The following is a 25,238-nucleotide window of genomic DNA, read 5'->3' as shown; positions in this document are numbered from 1 at the left end:
GACACATAGCCAAGGTCCATTTGGGGTCATTATTAAATGCATTTAATTATCCGAACCAAAGTCATTTCACTGCATTTGAGTGTTTATACTTACTAGATATTGAGAACTTCATGGAACCAGCTTGTAACTCACTCTGATACACATTTACAGTCATGAGCTGCTCCACAAATGGGTCCTATTCATGCTTTGGCCTTAAATATGATCACTTTCCACACAACTTTTGCACATCTGAGTACATTTGGTTTATCAATTCAGTCATAAGGTTTGTCACAATATACACAGTACAATTATGAGAAATGCTTTGATAACTGTCTGCTCACATGAAATGCAGATAGAAGTGATTAAAAATACAGGTGTTAAGCCATTAAAATACGAAAGAGATATATACAATAAAAATGTCAAATACGAAATGGCACTCATAGGTTGGCATTGATTTCTTACACCAGGCCCAAACCTCTTGTTTCCATACTACCTGAAAGATTCATGACTGTGGCAAAAACTTCTTACAGCAGATCTGTGCTTGTTTTTAACTCAACCATTTAAGTTGTGACCAATTTAACATTCAATAATTTATTCTGAATCAGAACTAATATTAAACATGTTACTGTAGGTTAGTCACATGACACCTACATGAGCATTTTATAACTGAAACATTTCTAAAGGCTTGTTCCAACGAGCAGAACGTGTCAAAATTCTGAACGGCAAAATGAACAGAAGCAGCTTTTGCCAAATCTAATCTGCTTGGGGGGAGGAAAAAAAAAACAAACAAAAAAAAACATACATTTATATAAGGCTTATGTCGGCTGTCACGAAAGACTTGGATAGCCTTGTGTTCAGTGACCTACAATAAAGCATTAATAAATATTTGTGACAACATGGGTCATTTAAAAATAAATCATGTTGTATTTTATTTTTGGTACAGAACATCCCCAGGTTATGCATCAACCAAAAAGGCAAAAGCATACAAGATTTATTTTAAAGTAAATTTATTTAAAGAATCAGCAGCTCCAAGACTGCCATCCACTTCTGCGTCAACAGCATCATCCACAAGGAGGGGCCCAAGGATAACCTTCTCAATCTTCTGCAGCTCTGGAGGGGAAAACAAGAGTAAATTAAACAAAGCAAGCGGTGTCTTCAAGTTCTGGCATTTAATTCCCATATAGACTCACCTTCAGCAGAGACATCTCTTCCATTTCTGGAGCTGCAGGTCGTCTCACAGCAGCTACACACCTGGTCATCACCGCATGCAGCAGTCCACCTGAAGATGTCACTGACCACATGAATACTTTGGGCCTGTATATTTTATTTAATCTCTCCCCCCCGCCCTTTAATTTACAGCAACAGTTTAAACCCGAGGTGAATTGAATGGGTTCCAAAACTGTCAGGTCCTTTGAAGCGGCCTTTAAATGCTTTTAAATTACAGACCACTAGATGTCAGATATCTCAATTCTGATGTTTGCCCAAAACCTGTTAAACTTTACTTGTTTTGAAACATACTGACAGGGTTGTACCATGTCCTTTTTATTCAGTATTTTCTTTTACTCAGGGCTTAACAGTGCAGCAATGTTGTGCCTTTCGGCCCACTGTACTAACACCTTCATGGCTACATTGATAACCAACATAGCTACAACAGAATTTAGTTTAACCCGTGCACGCAACTTGCAATTCCTGTTCAAAAACGGATTTATAAGAAACCCAACTTGCCCTGCATCGTTACAAACTCTTGTAGGCTTGAAAATGGTGCCTCCAGAGCTTTGTTCACACTGCAGGGCAAACAGGGTCAAGCCTCAAAACAAGGACAAGAACATACCTATTAGCAGAGAAGGAACAAGCCTTGTTCTCAGCATCAATAAAGGAGGAAGCTGCCATCACCTTCAGGAGGCATGTGACATAGACCTGCAGGGAGGACAGATTTCAAACCAGGCCTGTACAGTATTAAGTGCTCATCATTTCAATATTACATATACAGCCTCATTAATTTAGCATTGAATTGTTTTTTGTTTTGTTTTGTTTTTAAATAGTCACATTTGAGAGTCGAGTTCTATTTGTTTTCATAACTGCAAAGATTCACTTGTGATAAGACCTTTTGCATGTGAAATCAGGTAGCACAGCAATTTAAGCCAAATTAACTACACTTCATCTTAAGCATTATGTAGCAAGAATAACTTGCTGAAAGCTAGTTAGCAAGCCACGTACTTCATAGATATTAAAAGGCAATGAAGCCAATACTATGATTAGGCCAGACCTTGAATAGGGAGTTTCCACCCACCCCCACCACAAAGTGGCTAACGATTCAAGATCTGAAATTAGCCCTTGAAGACATGATACAGTATTAAAACATTGTAGTCCTCTGCATACTTCACCACTGTTGTCCTGTAGGAACCTGAAAGCCTCCAGCTGAAACTGTAGCTTGTTACTCTGATCCTGAGGAAGGAAATGGGACCTGGAGGCTGTGATCTTGGCATCAACCAAGCACCTGTAGAGAGATGTACAGTTTGAGCTGCATGTCAGAGCAAGGCCTAAACTAATCTTGGGACACAGCTAATCTGAGCCAGGATTTTTTTTAAATATTATTTGAAACTGCCTTCGAACCTGGCTTGAATCTCACTTGGGGAAAGAGACTTTGTTTTGTCTTTTTGACAATGTCGCTAATGCTAACTTTATACTATAAGACTTTGAAAAGGCACTAAAGACTTCTACAAGTCTGACACCCTCTCACATCTAAAGACAAATGTAAGTTTAGTCACAGACTGATTTTGCAAAGATTGTAATTATTATTAAACAGCCGATTTCTATTCAAACATTTATATAAAAAACACCTCTACAGCTCCCCAGCCTACACCAAACAATCAAGAGTTGCAGCCTGCTTCTGTCAAGATTCAAGATTTTCCTACATTAGAATTTAGTCTGTGATAGTGAAATCATCCAAAAAGTCCTTTGGCATATTGCTGCATATGTTTGACCAGTGAGATCTGATTTCACATGGTTCTATCATTCAGGGGTGGGATTTCTTTCAGATTAAGGTCAGAAAGGGCTAAAGATGAACTCTACTCACCCATGATTCTCAATAATGGAGTATTTAGGGTCTGCACCCACATCTGGGACAGGAGTGGCCACACAGCTGTCCACAAATATACGAAGAGGGGCATGGTTGAACTGCATAACAGATGCTTCAATGTTGATGAACTCCCCCAGGTAAAACTGGTAGGATGGCCTCTCATACTGCCAGTCATCTGCAAAATGGCAGATCAGATCAGTCAAACAAATTAACTACAGCCATTAATTTGGCACCATATTTTACCAAGCAAAGTCATCTTGCCCAGTTTTCAAAGGTTATAAAACGACCCCTCCCCATTAAACTGCAGATAACAGAAAAGCTAGCTATATGGCCAAGTTTAGCAATTTGTGTTTGGAACATTTCAGGCAGATTGGTAATACTAGTAGTACTCAAGCTTCCTTAAATGCTGGAAACTCAACATACCTATTGGCATACTTGATCTCAGATGGTACATAAGGCAAATAACCAGCAGACAAAACATGATTATGCAATACCCCATCCAGGCAGGAACACAATTGGTGTTCCAATGCAGTCTTGGGAAAGACTTGTCAGACAACATCATTTTACAATCAGTTCCAGTGCAGGGACAACATGTTAAGCCACCTTAAAAAAGTTAAAATCTCAGGTCTACCAACCTGTCATAGGTTTCAAGGAGAAAACCAGCTGTTCTTCAGCTGCTGCTGTAGCAGAGTAAGGAATCCATGCAGGCAGCAGGGAACTGCTGCTCACATTATTCTTCCTGTATTGGGTTAAAAGAAGTTTCAGTATCAAACAACTGCACAAACTGCTGCAAAACAAATGGATGTTCTTACCTGGAGTAGTGGCACTCAATGCTAACAGCAGCGCTGCCAACTCGAACAATGGGAGCACTTTGAAATACCTCTGGGGTGTAGATTAGCATGAAGGTGTAGACTAGCTCATCCTCAGTCATCTGGGAGGAACAGCAGTGTCAACACCAAATGTTAGCATAATACAAACAGAACATCTGCTGTTAGCCATGCTAACATGTTTGAGCTTTTTTTTTTTTTTATTTATTTTTTTATACAGCTTAAGCAAATAACTTCTGACTTCAGCACAGGGCTCAATAACATGTTCCACTTGTTGAAACCATGCTTTTGAGACCATTGCACAAGCCATGTCTGGTCAATCTACTGTAAATAAGCCTACATTAGGAATGTACTAGTTTTAAGCCAAGTAGTTTTACCCTCAAAGTGCTGCCGCAGGCCTGGAGTTCAGACTCAAAAATAAGGACATTGGCAGTAACATCTTGGCCTGATGGACTACAGCTACCCAGGGTGAAAGCTGAGGGGATCAGCAGCTGTCCTGTTCCAAAAAAGTCTTGCTTCACCTCCACATGGACAACATTCTCCTCACATTTTGCTGCCACACTGGAGGGGGGGATTGGATCTCTCAACTGGAATGGCACTGGGGGTTGCTTTGGCTGCTCTGGAACTACTGGGAACCTCCATGTCACAGTCTTTACAGGGCCTTGGATTAGCTGCTGGGACTGGAGATACATGGCTTCTTGCACCACTTGTTGGTTTGGTAGAACCACCTCAGGGTTCATCTGTCCAAAGTTTTGAGACTGCAATGCTGTTAAAAATGGGACCAATTCCTCACTCTGTCTTTGAGGATGCTTCCTGGAGCCAGTTTGCCCAGCTGGAGTACCTCCCAAATTCCAGGTTTTTCGTTGTGCTTCACTGAAGTTCACCACAGCAAACAGCAGCACTAATCCAACCGGCTTCAGCCCCATTGCTACAAGGCCTGGAGTCCTAGGATCACTTCCAGAGCAGAAAAGCAGCTTTTTTTTGTAGAGCTCTGCTCTACTGAAGCTCCGCCCCAACCTTAATCCCTCTCTGGAGCTTGTTAGTGCTGCACAGGTGGACGTGATCTGGGATGTATGAATGACAAAGGTTTTCATCCAAGGGGAACTCCCAAGGGTTCTCCATGTTTCCCTAATTAAGTTGTTGAGGTGTAAACCAAGTCTTTCAGTGTGGTTTGATGTCAAATGGCAGGGCAGTGGGAATTTCTCACCAGCTCAAGTAATTACTGTGCATTCAACTAAAGAGGCTTGGTCTGGTTCCTATCACAACAGTTGTACACAGCTCTCACATTGACCCCAGTTTTACAGCTTTACTCTTAGGTATGTGTTGCCAGCCGAGCAGAAGAGGGCAGCATTGTGACAACAATAGACACCGTCTTAAACTTTTGCAGTACATCAAAAATGTCCACAATTTTGTTTGCACCACCTTTAATTAGTGAATTCAGCTTGATTATACTTCACCCATTTTTGATAGAATGTAAAGTATGAAATAAAATGGGATCCACATTTACAATCCCAAATATACGTTAGAGTTGTATTAAGCCTCCCATCATTGAGCTCTAGAACAGTGGATTTACTGATTTATTCACTGAAGCCAAAACACAAACAAACCAGAAAATAATAATATTTGATTTCCATTTCCATTGTTCGCAGCTTAGGATCCATGTTAAGTATGTACTTTATAAGAGTCTGACCAATCCGCAAACAGAAGCTAGGGTTTTTAAGCTAGAACCAAGCTAACTGAGCTATATTTTAGCAGATCTTGGCTGAGGTCAGTGACTTTGCATCAAGTGACAAACACATTCCCTCTGTATAACTTCACACTACTTCCCTTTACAACAGTATTTCAAACAAAGTCACAAACCCACATGAAATCACAACTTTAGCCAAGCTGAAGTTACACCCCTTCCGTCCAGCTTTTTGGTGAGAACCAGTCATTGTGCACGCATGTTTTTACCAAGCTGTTTTTCATCAGTCAGTCATTCAGTCAGTAAGAGAATCTGGACACTTTGTCCAGAAAATATCCCTTAAAAAAGCTGAAAGTGAAAGAATGAATAAATAACTCTAGTTTTGATTAATTGTTAATGTAATTGTTAATTGTTGCTGTCCAAAGAAAACCAGATTAGCTTTAAAATACCAAACCAAAATGTATTCATAAGAGAAAGAATAAACCTTCTTAGCTTTCAATGGAAGTCAATAAAAAACATTTTATTCTCTGGTAATTTTGGAGCATTTCTACTGGTTTATTCAACATGAGATGTTCACACAGTGTAAAGAACAGCTGCTGTGTTCAAATGTGTAGTAAACTAATAATCCACAAAAACTGATATACATGTTTTCCTAAGAAAAGTCATGAAAAATGATGGAAATGCACAAAACAATCAAAAAAAAAAAAGAGTTCAAATGAAAAAAATAATAAATAAATTCATGAACACAGAAGAACAAAAATATGGGATAATTCAGTAAATTCATATAAAGCACCATTGCATTGGCTGATTTTGTGATTGCCTGAGGTTGTGCTATCCGGGACTTCTGTTTACGGATGGCTGTGGCATCGCTGAAGATGGAGTTCAGATGATATTGCTGATGTTTACTCCCTCTCTCTCTCTCTTTAGTGTTTCCATGTTTGCCTCAAACTCCATTTTTCCTTTACACATCAAGTCGCATGTCTTTTGCCATGCGTCCATCTCGGAGCGCCACAGATTTAACCTGCAGCGGATGATCTGAGACACTTGGTTCTCTGTTCCTTCACAAAGAAACTGCCACACATTCATCCCCAAGTGCTTCAGCGTCGAGCTGAGCTTAGACCTTTTGCAATTTTTAACTTCACACGTAAAGGCACAGACCTTTTGACAGGTTTTCACCACTACGTGCTTCACAGCCGAACAGACGTGGGTGAGCAGATACACTATGCTCTCTTTTACTTTACAAAGAAAGTCACAGATATTTTGCCATATTTTCCACACTAACTTCTTCAGAGTCTGTCCAGAGGGGACGAGCTGAGACATTTCACCTTCTTTAACTTTGCAGAGAAAGTCACAGATCTTTTGCCTTGCTTTCATCAAAAAGTATTTCAGAGCCGGACTGGAGCAGATGAGCCGACACAGTTCACTCGTCCTCTTGAGTAAGACCCCAAAATCAAAAAGAAGGGATACACCATTTATACCCAAAAATATATAGGACTTCATTTTAGTCAAATCCAGTTGTTCCAGAGCTGAAGCCGTGTCCACAGTTACATCAATACTTTTGACTATTCTGTGAAAATTCATGAGCATAGCTCCCAGTTCTATGCTGCCTTGGTCCAGTTGTGTTATGGGACGCTGACCACTAGCTGCCTGCTCCAAACAGTCTACAACCGTCTGCATTTTCCCCGCAATCTTGTTGATATTTTCTTTGGCTTTTGGTATACAGCATTTATTTCCCAAAAATCCCATTAAGCCTGTGAGAAGGCTAATGATTCCACTTGTAGCACCAAGGATTCCCCCTGTTTTTGTGAGGCTCAGAGAGTTCTCTGCAGGAAAAATACACTGACCTCTGATGGAAAAAATACCCCCAATAATGCCAATAATGCAGGCTATTATTGTGAAGACTCTGCACACAGACTTGATCATATCCAGCTGATCTGCCTTCTCCTCCAGACCAGACAACAGCTGGAACATTTCTTGGTCGTTTATGTCCATGAACTGCTGACCGTTCAATAAAAACGCCAACCGGAAAGACTCGTCTGTTCTGAAAGAGTGGAAACATGAACTAGTGTTGAGTGGGACAGAATATAACATTAAAGCTAATAGTTCTCAGGTACTGGAGGAGATGAAATGCTCAAACCTGATTTTGCTCAGCTGGCGCCAGTGCTCAGTCACTCTCTTCTCTGACTCGTGGGTACTACAGACCGTCGCCAGAGGCTCACTGTTTTCACATAAAAAAAATCTCAGAAATGCAGCAGTTGATTTTCTTCTCATAAACTACTAGAAAGAAAGGGATGAGATTATACCGTAGATGGTGAAATCCCCATTTTTCTTACTATTTTAATTTAATTCATTCATTCGTTCATTGTCTGCAATTGCTTATCCAGTTCAGGGTCGCGGTGGGTCCGGAGCCTACCCGGAATCACTGGGAACAAGGCTGGAACACACCCTGGAGGGGGCGCCAGTCCTTTGCAGGGCAGCACACACTCACACATTCACTCACACACTCTGACACTTTTGAGTCACCAATCGACCTATCAACGTGTGTTTTTGGATGGTGGGAGGAAACCCACAGGGAGAACACACCAAACTCCTGATGGTCACCCAGAGCGGGACTCGAACCCACAACCTCCAGGTCCCTGGAGCTGTGTAACTGTGACACTACCTATTGCAGCTAGGTTTCTGTTTCATATTAATCTTCTGAAACTCTCAGGTCTGTGTTGATGATACTTACTCCTGAGGGACTGTAACTTTCGATATGTTCTTGGATCTGTGGAAGAAATACTTAAATATTTAATACATTAAGCAAAAAATGTTTGCTAATTACTTGTATCTTGCATGAATGGTGAAACAGATAATAAAAAGAAAGACTATTAAGAAACATGCAAAGAGCCTTAAAGGAGATGACGGCAGTCTTTAAAAGAGAAATCAGCTATTTTCTCCAGTGAGATTTTTTTCACATTATACTGACACGTAGTGGCCTGAATGTGTAAAAGACTTTTTAAACATGGCCACCCCACATGGGCGACCCTCTATTATGGAGTATAAACTGATTAATTTAGAAACTATAAAGCAGTTTGATTCTTCATTTTGTGAGATGCCCTTTGATCAGAAGTATCCATCCATCCATCCATTATCTGTAACCGCTTATCCAATTTAGGGTCGCGGGGGGTCCAGAGCCTACCTGGAATCATTGGGCGCAAGGCGGGAATACACCCTGGAGGGGGCGCCAGTCCTTCACAGGGCTGATCAGAAGTATTTGCCAATTTATTTTTTAATGTCTTTGTCTCATCCTTAGCCTGCTCCTCAAGCACTGTTTATGTAGCTACAACTAAATAAGCACTCACCTCAATTGCTTGCACAGCCATTTTGTAATGCAGGTGTATTTGTGCAGCTGAAAGATCAGAATGTCTATGTTGTTGATTACGGGCTGGAAAAACCCTTTTGCATCTCTCTTGAAGGAGACAAGGAATGGAGAGACTTTTCTGGCCGTGGAGATGACTGATCGGACCTCCACAGCACTGACACCTTCCTGAAGGAAGCCCTCATCTGGAAACATGGAGGGCGAAGTGACTGCTAGCATTTCCACTGCGTCCAGAAAGGTCTGGAGAGTCTGAAGTCCCTCCCGAGTGTCGTTCAGGACTTTACTCAGATCATCCTTTAGTTCCTGGAGTTTGAAACCAGCCATAAATTCCTCTGAGCTTCTTTTGATGGATCTCATCTTCTCTAAGTTCTTTTCCCTCTTGTCGATCCATTCTGGCTCTTTGTCACAAAAGTTGTTTACTACATTAAAGTAGTTGCATGTTTCTGAGATGTACTCCTCCTGAAGTCTTTAAAAGGAAAAAAAATGAGGGAATGTTATGAATTGCTTAATAAAACAACAGCCCTGAGATGTTAAAAGTTGAGTTAATTCATTCATTCACTGTCTGTAAGCGCTTATCAAATTCAGGGTCGCGGTTCAGGGTCGCAGTGGCTGAGCGCAACATTGAACACACTCTGGAGAAGACACCAGTCCTTCGCAGGGCAACACACACTCACACATTCACTCACACACTCACACCTATGGACACATTTAAATAATAGCCAGTCCACCTACCCATGTGTGTTTTGGACTGTGGGAGGAAACCCACTCAGACATGGGGAAAACACACCAGACTCCCCACAGATGGCCACCTGAAGTGGGGCTTGAACACACAACCCCGGGATGTTGGAGCTGTATGACAGCGACACAGTGTGTTGCGCTACCATGCCACCCTTAATATTTTTTGTAATGTATTATTATATTTCAGAATTCTAACACTTTCCCACTCATTTGTTATTAAACAAAAAACAAAACAAAACAACAAAAAACCTCACAAAAATCCAATAAAATCCTGTATATTTAATCAATATATTCATGACCAAAATCCTATCTAATAATATACCTCCACAGTACCATTTTTTCTGAGAGTGTATATCCCCAGCATTGCCCTGTAGAGCTGCTAAAGTCATAGTGTTTATCATCCACCAGCAGCTCCTGACCTCACTAATGCTCTCATGTCTGAATGACATTAAAACATCTTCACAGCTAAATATCAGATATCAATTACCTGTCATCCCAGGGGTTTTCTCCACCACCACACGCCATCGTGTCCCGAGTTCCCATTGGCCAGGAGAAGAAGAAGATCTGAGGAGCAACTGGATATTGTTAATCGAGTACTGATACAATAAATAACCGATGTGTGGTTTCAGCATGTGCACTCCCCTCCACAATTACCGACACTGCTTTCACCTTTTGGTGAATGAGGATAACCACACACAGAAAACATGAGAAACCTGAGAGCCATCTTCTGGTGTAAACTGGTCAGCCATAACATTAAAACCACCTCGTTTCTACATTCACTGTCCACTCTGTCAACTCCACTGACCGTACAGGAGCATTTGTAGTCCATCTGTTGCTCTGCATACGTTGTTATCCGATTTTCTCCATGTTCTTCGATGGTCAGAACGCCCCCCACAGGACAACTACACAGCCGTTATGATGTTAGTTGTGGCTCATTCTCAGTTAGTGTGTGTTGTGTAGGTATACGTGGATCAGAAACAGCGGTGTTGCTTGAGTTTTTAAACATCTCAGTGTCTCTGCTGGACTGAGATTAGTTCACCAACCGAAAACCTCCACCACCCAAATAATACCGGCTCTGTGGTGGTCCTACGATGGTCCTTACTTTGAAGAACATAGAGCGGGGCTACAGTGTGTAATTATAAAACAACACAATGAATGTAGAAACAAGGGGGTGGTGTCATATGATCGGTTTGAAATGATTGAGGACAAGGCAGGAATTCATTCTGAACTGGACGCCAGGAACTGCTACTGTATCTTTTCTATGTTGTAGTCTGCAAGAGTGTTTGCTGCAAGAGTGAACTATGAAGGTGTGGCTGCAGATTACTTCAAACCAATGATAGAAAGCCTCCCAAAAAAGAATAAGAAACTGCAATATGTTCAATAATATGGACAAAGTAAAATATGAGTACAGATATTTCCATTTCCAAACAAACACAATCTTAAATGTGTATTATATATTTTTAAACTCTCTGTTTCCAATGCACACATGCAATAATCTGCTGCATTATTACGGTTAATCACTTGAATTGGATTCATGCTAAAATATCAAAAAGAGTGTAAAAGAATAATAGTGTTACAATAAATATACAGTATTGTACACTTACGAGTCCAGTGTTGGTGCAGAAGTTGTCCAAAACAATGACTGAGCAGGTTTGATCATCTCACACCGTGCTTAATTTTCATCTGCTTGTTTTCACCACTTCTGCTAAAATCAGTTTGAACCCATGAGAAACCTGTCAGTTAGCACCCGAGGCGTGAGGAGACGCTTCTGAAAGAAACCACACAGGAAACCGTCTCTATGAGCTCACGCTGCAAAATCATACACTATACCTTCATCACAAAAACACACTCTTATTATCTGCAGAAGATCTGAGTGTATCTCATAAATCATAACTAATCAGAACACAGAGCATTTATGAACATCACTCGTTAACACACTACAGTCCATAGACCATGTGGACACCTGCTGATACAAAATTTCTTTTAACATTCTTTTGAGAAAGTTATTAACAAGGTGTTTGTCCCTGTGACACTGCTTACAACCACTATCATTCATAGAAGGCTTTACACTAGGTTTTGGATTGCTGTGGGTATTTGATTTGATGGCAGCCACAAGAGTTTGAGTGCATCTGTCTTGAAGGTGCTAAGAAAATGGCACCATTGTGACGACAAAACACAATCTGAAAATTCCATAGTACGCCAAATGTCCACAAGTTTGTGGGGCTCTACTTAAATTAATGAATTCAGATTCTTTAAACTTCAACTATTGTGAAATCGTTCAATTATGCATACACAGAGAAATGTGATCAATGAAAAATGGGGGCTAAAGATATATGAAGTACCCCATCATCGGTGTTCTCTGAATTTTTATATGTATGTAGGAATGAACAAAAGTTTCATAAGTGCTCCCTGTACTAACTGGATTAATTCCATTATAATTTCAACAACAATGAACAAAGAAGTCATCATCTATTTTTAGCTTAATCCATTTCAGTGTGACGATAAAAATCAAATAAGAAATTACATATTTATTGATTTATTTACTAAAGCCAACACCCTAACAAACTCAAACAAAATATTGTATTGTTCATTTTCTTGGTTGGGAAAAATAAACACATATATGTACATACAAATATGATACATGTTTATTTTTCTACTTTGTAACATTGAAAATGAAAGCATACAATTTAGTCTGGTTTTCTCCCTTTCTTCCCTCTGTCTTATCAGGGCCCACATTCCCAAAAACGTGGTAGCATTAAGATAATCTTAGCTGGGAGAGAGCGCGTTTAATGTAATGCTTGCTCCACCATTTAACAATGTTCTTAGTTCTCAGAAGCCTTTGGGAAATTCAGCCCAGTACTTTAAAGGGACATTTCATTCATTCATTCATTCATTCATTCATTCATCCATTATCTGTAACCCTTATCCAATTCAGGGTCGCGGTGGGTCCAGAGCCTACCTGGAATCATTGGGTGCAAAGCGGGAATACACTCTGGAGGGGGCAGGGACATTTTAGTTGCATTTTATTTTATATATATATCTGTGAAGAGTGGTCAATACTCTTCTCAAAACAAGAGATGGACAAAATACCCCCAATATGTCCATGAACTCCTGACCATTCAATAAAAACGCCAACCTGAAAGACTCGTCTGTTCTAAAAGATTAGAAACATGAACTAGTGTTGAGTGGGACAGAACATAAAATTTAAAAAGCTAAAATTTCACAGGTAGTTGAGGAGATATTCAAACCTGTTTTCGCTCAGCTGGCGCCAGTGCTCAGTCTCTGTTTCCTCTGACCTGCTGGTAGTACAGAATCTAGTTTTCACATGTAAAAAAAAAAAACAATAATTCTCAGAAGTGTTATACAGCCTTCTAAATGTAGGTGGTTACTCTGCAGGTGCTTTTCATTTCAAACACTATTGGAAAGAGGGAGATGAGTTTTATATTCTCGAGACATGGAGACATGTTCACTGGCTTCTTACTCAACTCACTCCCAACATGATTCTCTCAGATTTACGCTGTTGTCAAACAAAACAAAATTAAACGTCTCACCTTTGGTAGCAGAGATTTTTAGGTATCAGATATGCGAGCCTATCAAAGATGAACCAGCGAGCAGTGGTTTCTAATCTCTGATCTACAAAGTCCATTCCCAAAAAAGAGCAAAATGTCAATAAAATGCAATGATGTGTAATCATTCAAACACTATTTTAACCAAAGACAAAACAAAGACCATGTTTTAAATGTTGAAATTCATAGATTGACTGATTGATGCCTTCATTCATTTTCTGGTCAGTGGGCGCAAGGCGGGAACACACCCTGTAGGGGGCACCAGTACTTCAAATTCACTCACACCCAGGGAGACTTTTGAGTGGCCAATCCACCTACCAACGTGTGTTATGTGGACTGTGGATTGTGGCAGTGAACACACACACAGACTAGTGCACTAGGGGCTGTGAACACACACCTAGAGCAGGGGGCAGCCATCCCTGGCACCTGGGGAGCACTTATGGGACATTTATGGGTTCTTATGGGACCTTTCTTAACAAAGTATGCAGGGCAACCATGCCACAGATGTTGGGTAAATAATATATATTTCCATTACATGTTTTGTGATAGCTGCTACTATAATTTCAAAGTGATATATTGTGTATTTTGGTATGTAATCTTATATTCCACGTGTCTCTACTGTACACCTTAAACAGGTTTTGAAGCTCAGCACGAAGAGATGTCCAGCAGAATGTCACAACTTCAGATTTGTTGTAAGACACAGTAAAGGAGAGAAAAACAGGGACAAGAAGAATATGGAGAAGAAATGCAGATGAAAAATTCTCTGACGTTGTCTCCTGTGTATAGCTGCCTTAATAAAATCTCTATGGCTGTTATTTGGTTCCAGGAAATGCATAACCTTTGTATATAATGATTAATGACATATATACACACATTTACATATTCATATTTTAACACTGTTATGTAAATGACTCTATGGTTTATGGCAAATTGTAAATGTAGTCACATGACAAATGTTGTACAGCACTGGATCCTGAGCAATTAAGAACACGGTGGAAGGTGGTTAAATATATGCAAAGCAGTTAATAATTAATCTTTTATATTATGGAAATGCTACATGAGTTGACGAATGTTTGGAAACCATATGAATGATTTTTTGTTATTGTTTATATTGTGGAATTTTCTGTAAGATTTACATTTTAATAAATGCACAAGAGTGAAGGAGTGGGGTTCGGGATCCAAAACAAATCATCCAGCATCCGCATCTGACCTCAATAATGCTGAGAGAGAAAAAGTCCATATTCATAACCTGCATTTCCCAATAAAACCATAAACAAAGCTGCAGCAAGACTCTTATTGTGGAGAAAAAGAGATGACAAAACTTTCTTAAAAGAAGTTCATTTATTGTAAAAGTTTTGAAAATTGTATGAGCACAAATCATTTGTATCAGCACAAATTCTGATGCAGTTTTCATGAAGAAACAACAAGTTTCAGTTTAATGTATTTCTTTGACAAGCTAAAAATAAATGTACAGTAGGTTTTACAGGAAAACCAGGAAATCCAAATCAGTTCTTCAGATCTCAGATGACAGTAAACTGAAACCACCATCGCAGCAAAAGCCTCTTTCTCACTCTTCAGTGCTAACATCTTTTAAGATTTCTTATTCTTAAGACCATCAAGAACACAATGTAATTTGATGAACACTGAAACATCGGGAAGAAAATTAATGAAATGAAGTTGGAAAAATAAATAAGCTTAGTCTATGTTAGCTTCATTTAGAATGAATTAGCTCAACAAAGTCTGCATAGAAAAGTTAGAGCCATTGTTTTTAACTTGTTTGAAAAATTGATGTGTTATAGAGTACTGAATGGCCATAGGTAGTGTTTTTGTTGTATTTGTTCAATCATTAGTCCGTTCATGCACTCATTCATTAATCTTCTGTAATTGTTTCATCCTGTTCAGGGTTGTGGTGGGTCTTGAGCCCACAAGGAATCATTTAGAACAAGCAGGAACACACCCAGGCTCCAGTCCCTCACAGGTCGTCACACACTCACCCAATCATGCACACTGGTGTAGAGAGTTTCACATACTTACATACGTACTCAGTCACTCACTCACAACTGTTGATAATTTCACTTATCCAGCCATTCACACACTCACAACCTTATACAGTTTCACACATTCACTCACACCTGTGGTCAGTCCATCTATCAACTTGTGTGTTTGGACTGTGGGAGGATTCCGGAGCACCTGGAGAAAACCCACACAGACAGAGGAAGAACACACCACACTCCTCACTGACAAAGACCCAATGAAACAATCCAACCCAGGACTCTGAGACCGTGGGCCTGTGTGTTAGCGGCTGTATTGGGTTTTGTGGCACATTTAATTTGAAATTTTTTTTGTTGTAATAAACACCAGTCAATATGGCATTCCAAGTAGTTGCTAGGTGGTTTGTAGCATGTGGTTGCTTTGGCTTTGGAAGTGACTGTTCTGGTGTGTATAGGTGTGTACTGTTATGACTAAGGTGCAGTAAGTGCTGGCTGCAGTGTAGGATCAAGGTAAAAAAAAAATACTAAGAATTTGAATATACACATAATAATAGCCACATCTGAAAAAGTAACAATAAAGAGTCATTTGATTTGGTCCTGATTAGTTGAATATAATTATTCCAATCCATGGGTTCCAGTCATATGGTTTTCTTTGTGGTGTGCTAGCCATATTGGGGACCAATTGTCTGGTTTCAGAGTGTAGCACTAATGTAAACAGATGGGAAAGATGAATACATTTATCTCATACACAGCTCCTCTTCATGTGCTGGAGAGAGTCTCACAACACTCAACACACAAGCACAAGAGCCCATTGCCCCTTTGCATCAGGGCAGTAAATGATCTCTCATTGTTGCATAAGGAAGAGAAAAAGACTGTTATCAACTGTTAGCTGTATTAGCATTTTCATCATAGAGTCTAATGGAAAACTGTTAACATGTTAACATGACTGTAATGAATAACTCTGCCCTTGTGACAGAATCTGAGTGAGTTATTCATTCACATCATATATAAGTTTTAGCAATCATGTTATATCACTCATGTTTTATTTTAATGTGTAATAGACTAAAGTCACAAGCCACAAATTCTTTTCCTTCAGTTTGCAGGGTAAATAATCTGAATAGATACTTGGAGGTTACAATTTTATTGGGACTATCTGCCTGTAACTTTTTTCTTATTTCTTAAAGTGAGTGACAAGTGAGAGATGGTTCCTGCAACCCATGAATAGAAATGGGATGTGATTTTGGGAATGAGATTGGTCCTTAAAGTATGGAATCAAGTTCACTTCTACCGAATAAGTTCTGGTGGATAGGATTCTTTTCTAAGGCCGGAATGGTTGCTCCAGAATTGTGTGGCTCTTTTTGAACTTCCAGATCCCTCTGCAGAGAAGTTTACTGATCTTCTCCCATGCTTCCAGCTCGGAACGCCATAGGAGTGATCTGGATCGGATAAGCTGAGCCACGTGGTTCTTGCTTCCTTTGGCGAGGCTGATGCTGTTGTTGCAGATTAAAAAAACATCAAGTCCGATGAAAAGTGCGTTTAAAGTTATCATTCCTGCTCTCACTGATTTGGAGAGGGCTACAGGAGTGCTCTTAGCCAGCTTCCCAATGTCAGGAAGGTCTGCAGCAAGGTTGGGGATGCCTCGACCCATGATGGTTGCAGCCTTAACTACCTCTTCAACCTTCAGAGTTTTCCCAGCTCCAACTGCCATAGCAATCACTTCCGGGTCCACTCTAGGACCCTCACTGCTGGCAACTTGCTCCATGCAATCCAAAATCTTCTCCATGTCCTCCATGAAACTCTGGAAGAGGTTGTTGGCATTTTTCCCATGATAGTTATTGACTGCCATATCAGTGATGCTTGTCACCAAGCTGTTGACCCCACTGGTGACCCCCAACCCAACCCCGGTGAGTGTGAGAGCCAGGGACACTCCTGCAGTTACAGGAGCAAGTGCAAGGCCCACAATGGACAAGACACCCCCAGCAATGCCCACTGAACTTCCTGCCACAGTGGAGATGCTGGAGCCCTTCTTCATCTTGTCCAACTGGACAGCAGCTTCCTCGAGATCTGACAAGAACTTGAGCATCCTGGAGTGACGCTGATTAAATAAGCCAATGAAGTGCAGAGCATCCCAACTGAAAAGGAACGTCAGCCGGAAGGATTCGTCCATCCTGAAAATGGAAAGTGCACAATTCAACAGGAGAAAAAAGCATAGTTTTCAATTTGGGGTCAAATATTATTGTAAGTGGAATTAGTTTGTTTGAATCCTGCTACATAACGTAGCAACATCCATGCAACATACTAGACTTCAATACCCTGCTCTGGCAAGAACAATGTACATTACCAATAAGAGTCCTTGGACAACACTCCAAATATTAAATGAATCTATGTCTGGCATTCTATTGCATTTAAATATGTCAAATGTAACTGCACTACTGACAAGCATGTCATGTCATATACTAATATAAGTTGTAATAGGTCAGATTAGTTTATCATTAGCATTAATGCTAGCTGTAAAATTACTAGGCTAACTGTCAGTGTTTTTCATATGTACATAATATAATCTCATTTTTTTGTTAACTTATTTTGTAAAATCCTTGTATATTTTTATTATTGTCTTATACGTTTCTTTCTAAATTTTGTTGTGGTGTATCTTGCATATGACAGCAAATCACATGACTACTACTGGCCAACTAGAAAATTCTTTGCCAGAAATAACATATGACACGATGTTTGACATCTGCCATGACATGTTTACAGCATAGTTCCTGTTACAATGCAGGGTTTAAATAAAGAGTTCCCATGAGAATAAACACAGCACGTGCCCGCAAAATGTACCAAATTGGACAACAGAAGAAAGGTCTTTACCGGATTTTGATTAGCTGACCCAAGTGGTCATTCAGTTTCCGCAAAGCGTCCTCGCTCATGTTCAAACTGAACTTCAGTGAAGAGCCACCACTTTTCCATCTGTAATGAAATGTTAGGTTTAAGATCAGGAAAATTTAGTGTAGAGTTGTTAACATAGGTTAAAGGTTAAAGAAAAGAAAGTTTAGTGTAAATCTAGGAATACTTACTCATAATTGCTTCCAGAATATGATAAGCCCATGCACCTGCAGAGACAAATACACCATGTTTCAAAAGTGCCTGTAGTAATTGGACTAAAACCATAAATGCAAACCGTTGTTTACAGTGTTTCTACATGTGTTCATCCATACAGTTCATTCGTTCTGTAATCACTAGATTACAAGATCACACCCTGGACAGAGCTTGGGTCAATCACATGGCTTCATACATTCGCCCTGTCACAAGTGGGGACAATTTCACACAGCCAATGCACCTACCAACTTTTGTTTTTGGACTGTGGGAGGAAGTGGAGCACCTGGAACACAAAAAAAGATTGTCTACACGTTTACTATAACTATGTGAAAATATACAACATATTATCTAGGGGTCTTCAGGTCTAGTTGTGTAGGGCCAGTGTCCAGCACTGTTTGGTGATTTTCACACTCAAGCTATGTACAAAGCTGGTTATTATCTGAAGTTATGAAGCAGATACATTTGAGCAGAATGCTCCCCAAACTGTGCAGGACAAAATCACCAAGGCCTTGAACTGATTACCACTGATCTTTGATACTGAGCAGATCAAGCACTAACTTTTTCTCCAATCTCTCACAGAGCTGCTGTGTGATGCGGATATATTTGTCTAGCTGGAAGGCCAGGACCTCCACGTTGTCCAGGTTGGGCAGAAAGAAAGCGCCGCCATCTCTCTTAAAGTGGACGAGGAGTGGGGACACGATTCTGGCCGTGGTGATGACAGATCGTACGGTTGCCGCACTCACCCTCTTTGGCAGGAAGCTCTCCCCCACAAACACAAACAGCGAAGTGACCGCTAGCCTTTCTATTGCGTCCAGGAAGTACTGAAGTTTCTCCAGACCTGCCAGAGTGTCTTTCAGAACTGCCCCCAGCTCCTTCTCCAGCTCGTCCCTTTTAGAGTCTGCCTTTACTTGGGTCAGGCCATTCCAGACGTACTCCCCAAAAGCTTTGGCCTTGTTCTCTGCGTTCTTTACGTGGTCAAACTGTAGAGAGATCTGATCTGCCCTGTCTTTGATGTCTCTCATCATGTCCAGCTCCGTCTCCCTCTGGAGGGTCCATTTTACTTCTCGATCGCAGAAGTCCCTCACTGTACTGATGTCCCCAAGGGTGTCTGAAACGTACTCCTGCAGTCGTTCCTGTAGTTTCTCTCTAAGAAGAAGACAGTGAAATCAGTACAGTTTTTACAACAGATGTACAGTCTCTACAAGTCCAAGCAACTTTGCAAAACTTGCTAGAATAACAAATATATTCCCATCAAAAAACAAACCTTAAAGCTTTCTTACACTGCATGGTACCAACTCTAACCAACTCATATCTCCCTTCTGAAATGTAGCAAGAGACATTGCACAACACATCAGTAATGGCAACCACAGGCTTTGGAAATCATAACAGAGGGTTGCTTACTCATTGTTTTTTTTTTTTGTTTTTTGTTTTTTACAAAAAGAATTTACCAAAGCCTATTTTTGCTGGATGTCTCCATCTTGCCATGTAGACCTATCTATCTGACCAGTCAGTGCTCTGCAAAGTTTACACATCACATTTAGCCCTTACCTGGCTCGCTTGGGAGCACAAGTGAGCAGAGGGTAAAAAAATGTACCCTGTTCCAGGTAACAGGTAACAAACTAGAACAAAGTAGAATCAAGGCAAGCCGAGTAGATACCATGCAGTGGTATGCCTTTTGAGATAGAGGAGAACATCATGCTCCATGTAGAGATTGACCTTCAGAGCAAGTCTCCCAATATAAATAAAAAGATAACATACACTACACTAAACACATAGTGGTCTGATTTTAGCTGAAAAATTAATAATTTGGTCTTAATGCCTGAAAAATAAACAAATGAAGAGTAGTATATATCTCCTTCCTTACACAAGTTCTTTATTATATATCTAATCTCCTCTGAACATTCAGTTGGTTCATCCCAATCATGGTGATGGTGATGGTGGATTTGGACACAGAATCACTGATGATAAGGCAGTAAATGGCCCTTTAAAAATAATTATGATATAATAATTATGAACAGCACTAAAAGAGTCATGAGGTCCTATTATCACTGACCCAATCTGCTGGTGGTTTAAAGTAATGGAGGAGCCTCTGTGCTGAATTGATTACCGGCCACAAATACAGCTATCAACCTGTGGCTATTTGAACAAGTCCCAGCAAATATCAAGATTTCAGCTTTGAGAAACTATATGTTAATAATCTGACCCGTGCCTATGAGATTTTACACTGTCCTACCCATTAAATGAGCATTATCTTGTTATAGGTTAACAATAAAAAACATATAATGAGAAATCTCACTTTCACATGCCAAGAGCTAGAAACAGCACTAATGACCAGTAGGTGACAGTATGATGATTGTTTCATAAAGTGAAGGAGCTTTATTGGGGAAATTACTGACTGAAATGCTGCTGAAAGGCCATATTAAAACATTAATTATAAATTATAAATATAAATTATAAAGCTAAGAAAGCATTCAACCTCTAAACCTTGACCACTACAGGCAGATACAGAAATTACATGGGTATCAATCTTAAATCTGTGTCACTAGAACCTGAACCTGAAATCATGATGCATCCATCCATCCATCCATCCATTATCCACCGCTTATCCGGGTCTGGGTCGCGGGGGAAGCAGTCGGAGCAAAGAAATCCAGACCTCCGTCTCCCCAGCCACTGACTCTAGCTCCTCCGGGGGGATACCGAGGCGTTCCCAGGCCAGTCGAGACATACAGTCTCTCCAGCGTGTTCTTGGTCTGCCCCGGGGCCTCCTCCCCGCTGGACATGCCTGGAACACCTCTCCAGGAAGGCGTCCAGGAGGCATCCGAACCAGATGCCCGAACCACCTCAACTGGCTCCTCTCGACGTGGAGGAGCAGCGGCTCCACTCCGAGTCTCTCCCGGATGTCCGAGCTCCTAACCCTGTCTCTAAGGGAGAGTCCTGCGGATGTCTGGACGAGCGGAGAGTCCAGAGCGGAGCGGAGAGTCCAGAGGTCCCGGCTCGACGAAGCCAACAAGACCACATCATCTGCAAAAAGCAGACATGGAATCCTGAGACCACCAAACCGGACACCCTCCGCCACTTGGCTACGCCAAGAAATTCTGTCCATAAAAATTGTGAACAGAACCGGTGACAACGGGCAGCCCTGACGGAGTCCAAATCCGACTGGAAACCAGTCGGACTTACTGCCAGCCATACGAACCAGACTCCTGCTCTGTTTGTACAGGGACTGGATAGCTCGTAACAAAGAGCCCAGTACCCCATACTCCCTGAGCACCCCCCACAGAATACCCCGAGGGACACAGTCGAATGCCTTCTCCAGATCCACAAAACACATGTAGACTGGTTGAGCAAACTCCCATGTACCCTCCAGGATCCTAGCGAGGGTAAAGAGCTGGTCCTGTGTTCCACGACCGGGGCGGAATCCGCATTGTTCCTCCTGGATCCGAGGTTCAACTATCAGTTGGACTCTCTTCTCCAGTACCCCTGCATAGACCTTACCGGGGAGGCTGAGGAGTGTGATCCCCCTATAGTTGGAACACACCCTCCGATCCCCCTTTTTAAAAAGGGGAACCACCACCCCAGTCTGCCAGTCCAGAGGCACTGCCCCTGATGTCCACGCGATGTTGCAAAGACGTGTCAACCAGGACAGCCCCACAACATCCAGAGCCTTGAGGAACCTGGGGTGGACCTCATCCACCCCCGGGGCCCTACCGCCAAGGAGTTTCCCTACCACCTTGGCCACTTCAGCCCCAGTGATAGACGAGACCCCCCCCCCCCCCCCCCGGGGTCCCCAAGCTCTGCATCCTCTGCGGAAGACGTGCCGGTGGGATTGAGAAGATCCTCGAAGTATTCCTTCCACCGTCTGGTGACGTCCCCAGTCGAGGTCAACAGTTCCCCACCCCCACCATATACAGTGTTGGTGGAAAACTGCTTTCCCCTCCTGAGTCGCCTGACGGTTTGCCAGAAACTTCTCGGAGGTGACCGAAAGTCGTTTTCCATGTTCTCACCGAACTCCTCCCACACTCGAGTTTTTGCCTCAGCGACTGCCGAGGCTGCAAGCCGCTTGGCTCCTCGGTACCTGTCGGCTGCCTCCGGAGTCCCCTGAGCCAACCAGGCTTGATAGGACTCTTTCTTCAGCTTGACAGCCCCCATCACCCGGAGTGTCCACCACCGAGTGCGGGGATTGCCACCCCGACAGGCACCGACAACCTTGCAGCCACAGCTCCATTCAGACGCCTCAACAATGGAGGTCCGGAACATGGCCCACTCTGACTCAATGTCACCAGCCTCCCCCGGGATGCAGTCGAAGCTCTGCCGGATGTGGGAGTTGAAAATCTTTCTGACAGGTTCCTCTGCCAAACGTTCCCAGCAAACCCTCAGCACACGTTTGGGCCTGCCAGGTCTGTCCGGCATCCTCCCCCACCATCTGATCCAACTCACCACAAGGTGGTCATCAGTTGACAGCTCAGCGCCTCTCTTCACCTGAGTGTCCAGAACATATGGCCGCAGGTCAGATGATACGACTATAAAGTCAATCATCGAAATGCAGCCTAGGGTGTCCTGATGCCAGGTGTACTTGTGGACACCCTTATGTTCGAACATGGTGTTCGTAATGGACAAACTGTGACGAGCACAGAAATCCAATAACTGAACACCACTCGGGTTCAGATTAGTGGGGCTGTTCCTCCCAATCACGCCCCTCCAGGTCTCACTGTCATTACCCACGTGAGCGTTGAAGTCCCCCAGCAGAACAATGGAACAAAATCATGATACATCAGGTCTTTAAATACAGGTTCAGGTCTGAACATTCAGGGAAACGTCCAGGCTACTGAGGAGAGCAAACAACCATATATCTTATCAGACTTACACGTGTCCAATCAAATACATCTACAGAGGTCATTGGGAGAGCACCAAAACTCCTGAAACCCTGCACCACACCTGAATTTGTCACCTTTTAATAGATCTCTTACTCACACAAAGGCACCACCTAATCCTGGTCTGCACAAACAGGTGAGCAATAAAAGAATATAAAATATCTTATGATCTGTACATTCAACTCTTAGTTCCTTTCAGATTAGAATGTATCTACAAATGAGAATGTCATTCCTGACAATATCTGGGACAAAATACATCAGTAAATCATTGTATTCTAGTATTTTGGGCTTAAGAAACAGTATCTCAAGCCTTGACGGCAACAGTTTTGTGTGAATGTTGCTTTAGCCACTTTTAATTTGGGCTAACGTTATGAAAAAAAAAAACATAAATTTAATAATGTGAGAAAACACACTTAAAATGGACAAGGCTTATTTTGACAGGCATCAATTTGCCGACAGTTACTTTACAATAGAAAGAGTGGATTCTGTGCAAATTCAGAGACCGTACTTCGTTTTTGTTTCCCTTTTTAAACAAAATGGCGGTCAGATGCAAGTTACCCTTTTTTTCCGCAACATGAAATAATCAGTAAAAATTAAAAAGTAAAAATTTTAATTAATTAATTAAAAATTAAATAATGAAGTAAAAGAACATGAAGAAGACTCATCAGTTGAATACAACTATGTATTTACAGAATCAGTATTTACATGTATTGTTTTTTGTATAGTTTATCAAACCCCTACTGTTATTTTATTCCTTTTTGTACATTATTATTATTATTATTATTATTATTATTATTATTATTATTATTATTATTTATGTATTTATTTTTTTGTCTGTTGGAATGCATTTTCTTCTAAATTTCAGTCTTAAACATAAGTTGCATTCGACTTCTCACTTTGGAAATCAACAAAGTATGTACTTTCTCCATGTTTATTACATCAGGGAATTCCAAATTTTAATATACACATTTATTTAGATTTTTATAGTGATAATTATGACTTACACACTAAGTTTCTTCTTATGAATTAATAGAGATATGTTAAGCTCTAATTATTTATACATTAAAATGTAGACCCCTTGAATTTTCAAAAACAACGTTATGAACTCTCACTTTATGTTCACAAATGCATTGCTTTGAAAAACCTAGATCAGTTTAAACTACTAACCTGACTGTGGTCGCCATTGGATGTAAATTCAAGGTTCTTCTCTCTTCAGTTCTTCATTAGATGTGTATCCTGGTTCTATCTGGCGCAGACAAAAGAAGATAAAAGGTTCCTCACTAAACTTTTTTTGTTCTCATTAAAACTGGGGGCAATAAACTCGCCACAACAATAACTTCCAGTGATTCAGTCATTTCAGGTGTTGTCGTCGTTTATAAAAATAATGTCATGCCCTTAAAGCATTTCAATAGATGTTTTTCTCAGAACTATCCCTCACAAAAAAGTGAACAAGTTTAAGAATGGAACAGAGAATGCACACTTACTGACAACGCTCAGCTCTGAGGCTAAAGCCAGACTTGAAATTTAAGCCTGACTTTCCAGCTGTTTAATAAAGTCCATCAAGTTTCGCTTTCCTTTCTTTAACCTCATACCACCGCCTGGGATTATTGTTGTTTCTTCTGCCAAGCCACACCTCTTCGCGCTGATTGGCTAACTCACACCTTGTCTACCGACTGGCGCAGCCAATCCTAGTCCAGAAAAAAAAAGAAAAAAAAAAACACGTGAAAAAGAAAAGACTGAGGGGGTGACTCACCTTAAGCCCTGCTCCCAAGGAAAGTGAATGAGCGAATAAGTGGAATGTTTTAAGATCATTGTACAACTGTACAATGAAATTTGACATTTAACCCAGTAGTAAACACACACACTCACCCTAGTGATTAGGAGCAGTAAACACACACACACCTGGAACAGCGGGCAGCCACCTGGGAGTGTTTGGGGGTTGAGTACCTATGGTGATCAATAAAAGTGTTTCTTTTTCTTCTTCTTCTTCTTCTTCTTCTTCTTCTTCTTCTTCTTCTTCTTCTATGAATCCAATGTAATGGCATTTAC

At 41.1% G+C, this 25,238-nt stretch overlaps 3 protein-coding genes across 3 annotated transcripts; all 3 read right to left on the bottom strand.

Annotated features, from left to right (window-relative positions):
- Positions 1 to 902: 902 nt before the first annotated feature.
- LOC136664532 (zona pellucida sperm-binding protein 3-like) lies at positions 903 to 4,878 on the bottom strand. Its single transcript, XM_066641743.1, has 8 exons — positions 4,263 to 4,878; positions 3,871 to 3,989; positions 3,694 to 3,797; positions 3,056 to 3,233; positions 2,359 to 2,476; positions 1,811 to 1,896; positions 1,170 to 1,258; positions 903 to 1,089 (listed from the first exon to the last, which is right to left on the bottom strand). Exons 1-8 carry the CDS (start codon positions 4,809 to 4,811, stop codon positions 971 to 973), a joined length of 1,362 nt encoding a protein of 453 aa, XP_066497840.1. The 5' UTR covers positions 4,812 to 4,878; the 3' UTR covers positions 903 to 970.
- Positions 4,879 to 6,198: 1,320 nt separating this feature from the next.
- On the bottom strand, positions 6,199 to 11,366 carry LOC136665339 (uncharacterized). The gene is made up of 6 exons (XM_066642914.1): positions 11,273 to 11,366; positions 10,156 to 10,232; positions 8,914 to 9,396; positions 8,301 to 8,336; positions 7,707 to 7,787; positions 6,199 to 7,610 (listed from the first exon to the last, which is right to left on the bottom strand). Exons 2-6 carry the CDS (start codon positions 10,209 to 10,211, stop codon positions 6,452 to 6,454), a joined length of 1,815 nt encoding a protein of 604 aa, XP_066499011.1. The 5' UTR covers positions 10,212 to 10,232; positions 11,273 to 11,366; the 3' UTR covers positions 6,199 to 6,451.
- A 3,238-nt stretch (positions 11,367 to 14,604) lies between these two features.
- Positions 14,605 to 24,769, bottom strand: LOC136665097 (apolipoprotein L2-like). Its single transcript, XM_066642656.1, has 6 exons — positions 24,674 to 24,769; positions 24,357 to 24,435; positions 18,877 to 19,464; positions 18,297 to 18,332; positions 18,091 to 18,189; positions 14,605 to 17,393 (listed from the first exon to the last, which is right to left on the bottom strand). Exons 2-6 carry the CDS (start codon positions 24,371 to 24,373, stop codon positions 16,544 to 16,546), a joined length of 1,590 nt encoding a protein of 529 aa, XP_066498753.1. The 5' UTR covers positions 24,374 to 24,435; positions 24,674 to 24,769; the 3' UTR covers positions 14,605 to 16,543.
- Between the last annotated feature and the right edge of the window lie 469 nt (positions 24,770 to 25,238).

This window comes from Hoplias malabaricus, chromosome 13 (assembly GCF_029633855.1).
Source record: "Hoplias malabaricus isolate fHopMal1 chromosome 13, fHopMal1.hap1, whole genome shotgun sequence".
Lineage (NCBI taxonomy): Eukaryota > Metazoa > Chordata > Actinopteri > Characiformes > Erythrinidae > Hoplias > Hoplias malabaricus.
Note: the sequence above shows the minus strand (reverse complement) of the source record. Positions and strands in the feature narration are given on the sequence as shown.

Bases quoted from the DNA above. Each gene is read 5' to 3' on its own strand.
- LOC136664532 (XM_066641743.1), bottom strand. From the start codon at position 4,811: ATGGGGCTGAAGCCGGTTGGATTAGTGCTGCTGTTTGCTGTGGTGAAC. The intron at 2,477-3,055 runs GTGAGTAGAGTT...ATCTCTCTACAG, and splicing joins TCCATTATTGAGAATCATGG to GTGCTTGGTTGATGCCAAGA. The intron at 1,259-1,810 runs GTATGTTCTTGT...TGACATCTTCAG, and splicing joins TGTTCCTTCTCTGCTAATAG to GTGGACTGCTGCATGCGGTG.
- LOC136665339 (XM_066642914.1), bottom strand. From the start codon at position 10,211: ATGGGAACTCGGGACACGATGGCGTGTGGTGGTGGAGAAAACCCCTGG. The intron at 9,397-10,155 runs GTAATTGATATC...TTCCTTTTAAAG, and splicing joins GAAAACCCCTGGGATGACAG to ACTTCAGGAGGAGTACATCT. The intron at 8,337-8,913 runs GTGAGTGCTTAT...TTTCTTCCACAG, and splicing joins TGGCTGTGCAAGCAATTGAG to ATCCAAGAACATATCGAAAG.
- LOC136665097 (XM_066642656.1), bottom strand. The intron at 18,190-18,296 runs GTAAGTATTCCT...ATTTCATTACAG, and splicing joins TATTCTGGAAGCAATTATGA to ATGGAAAAGTGGTGGCTCTT. The intron at 17,394-18,090 runs GTAAAGACCTTT...TTCCATTTTCAG, and splicing joins GGTCAGCTAATCAAAATCCG to GATGGACGAATCCTTCCGGC.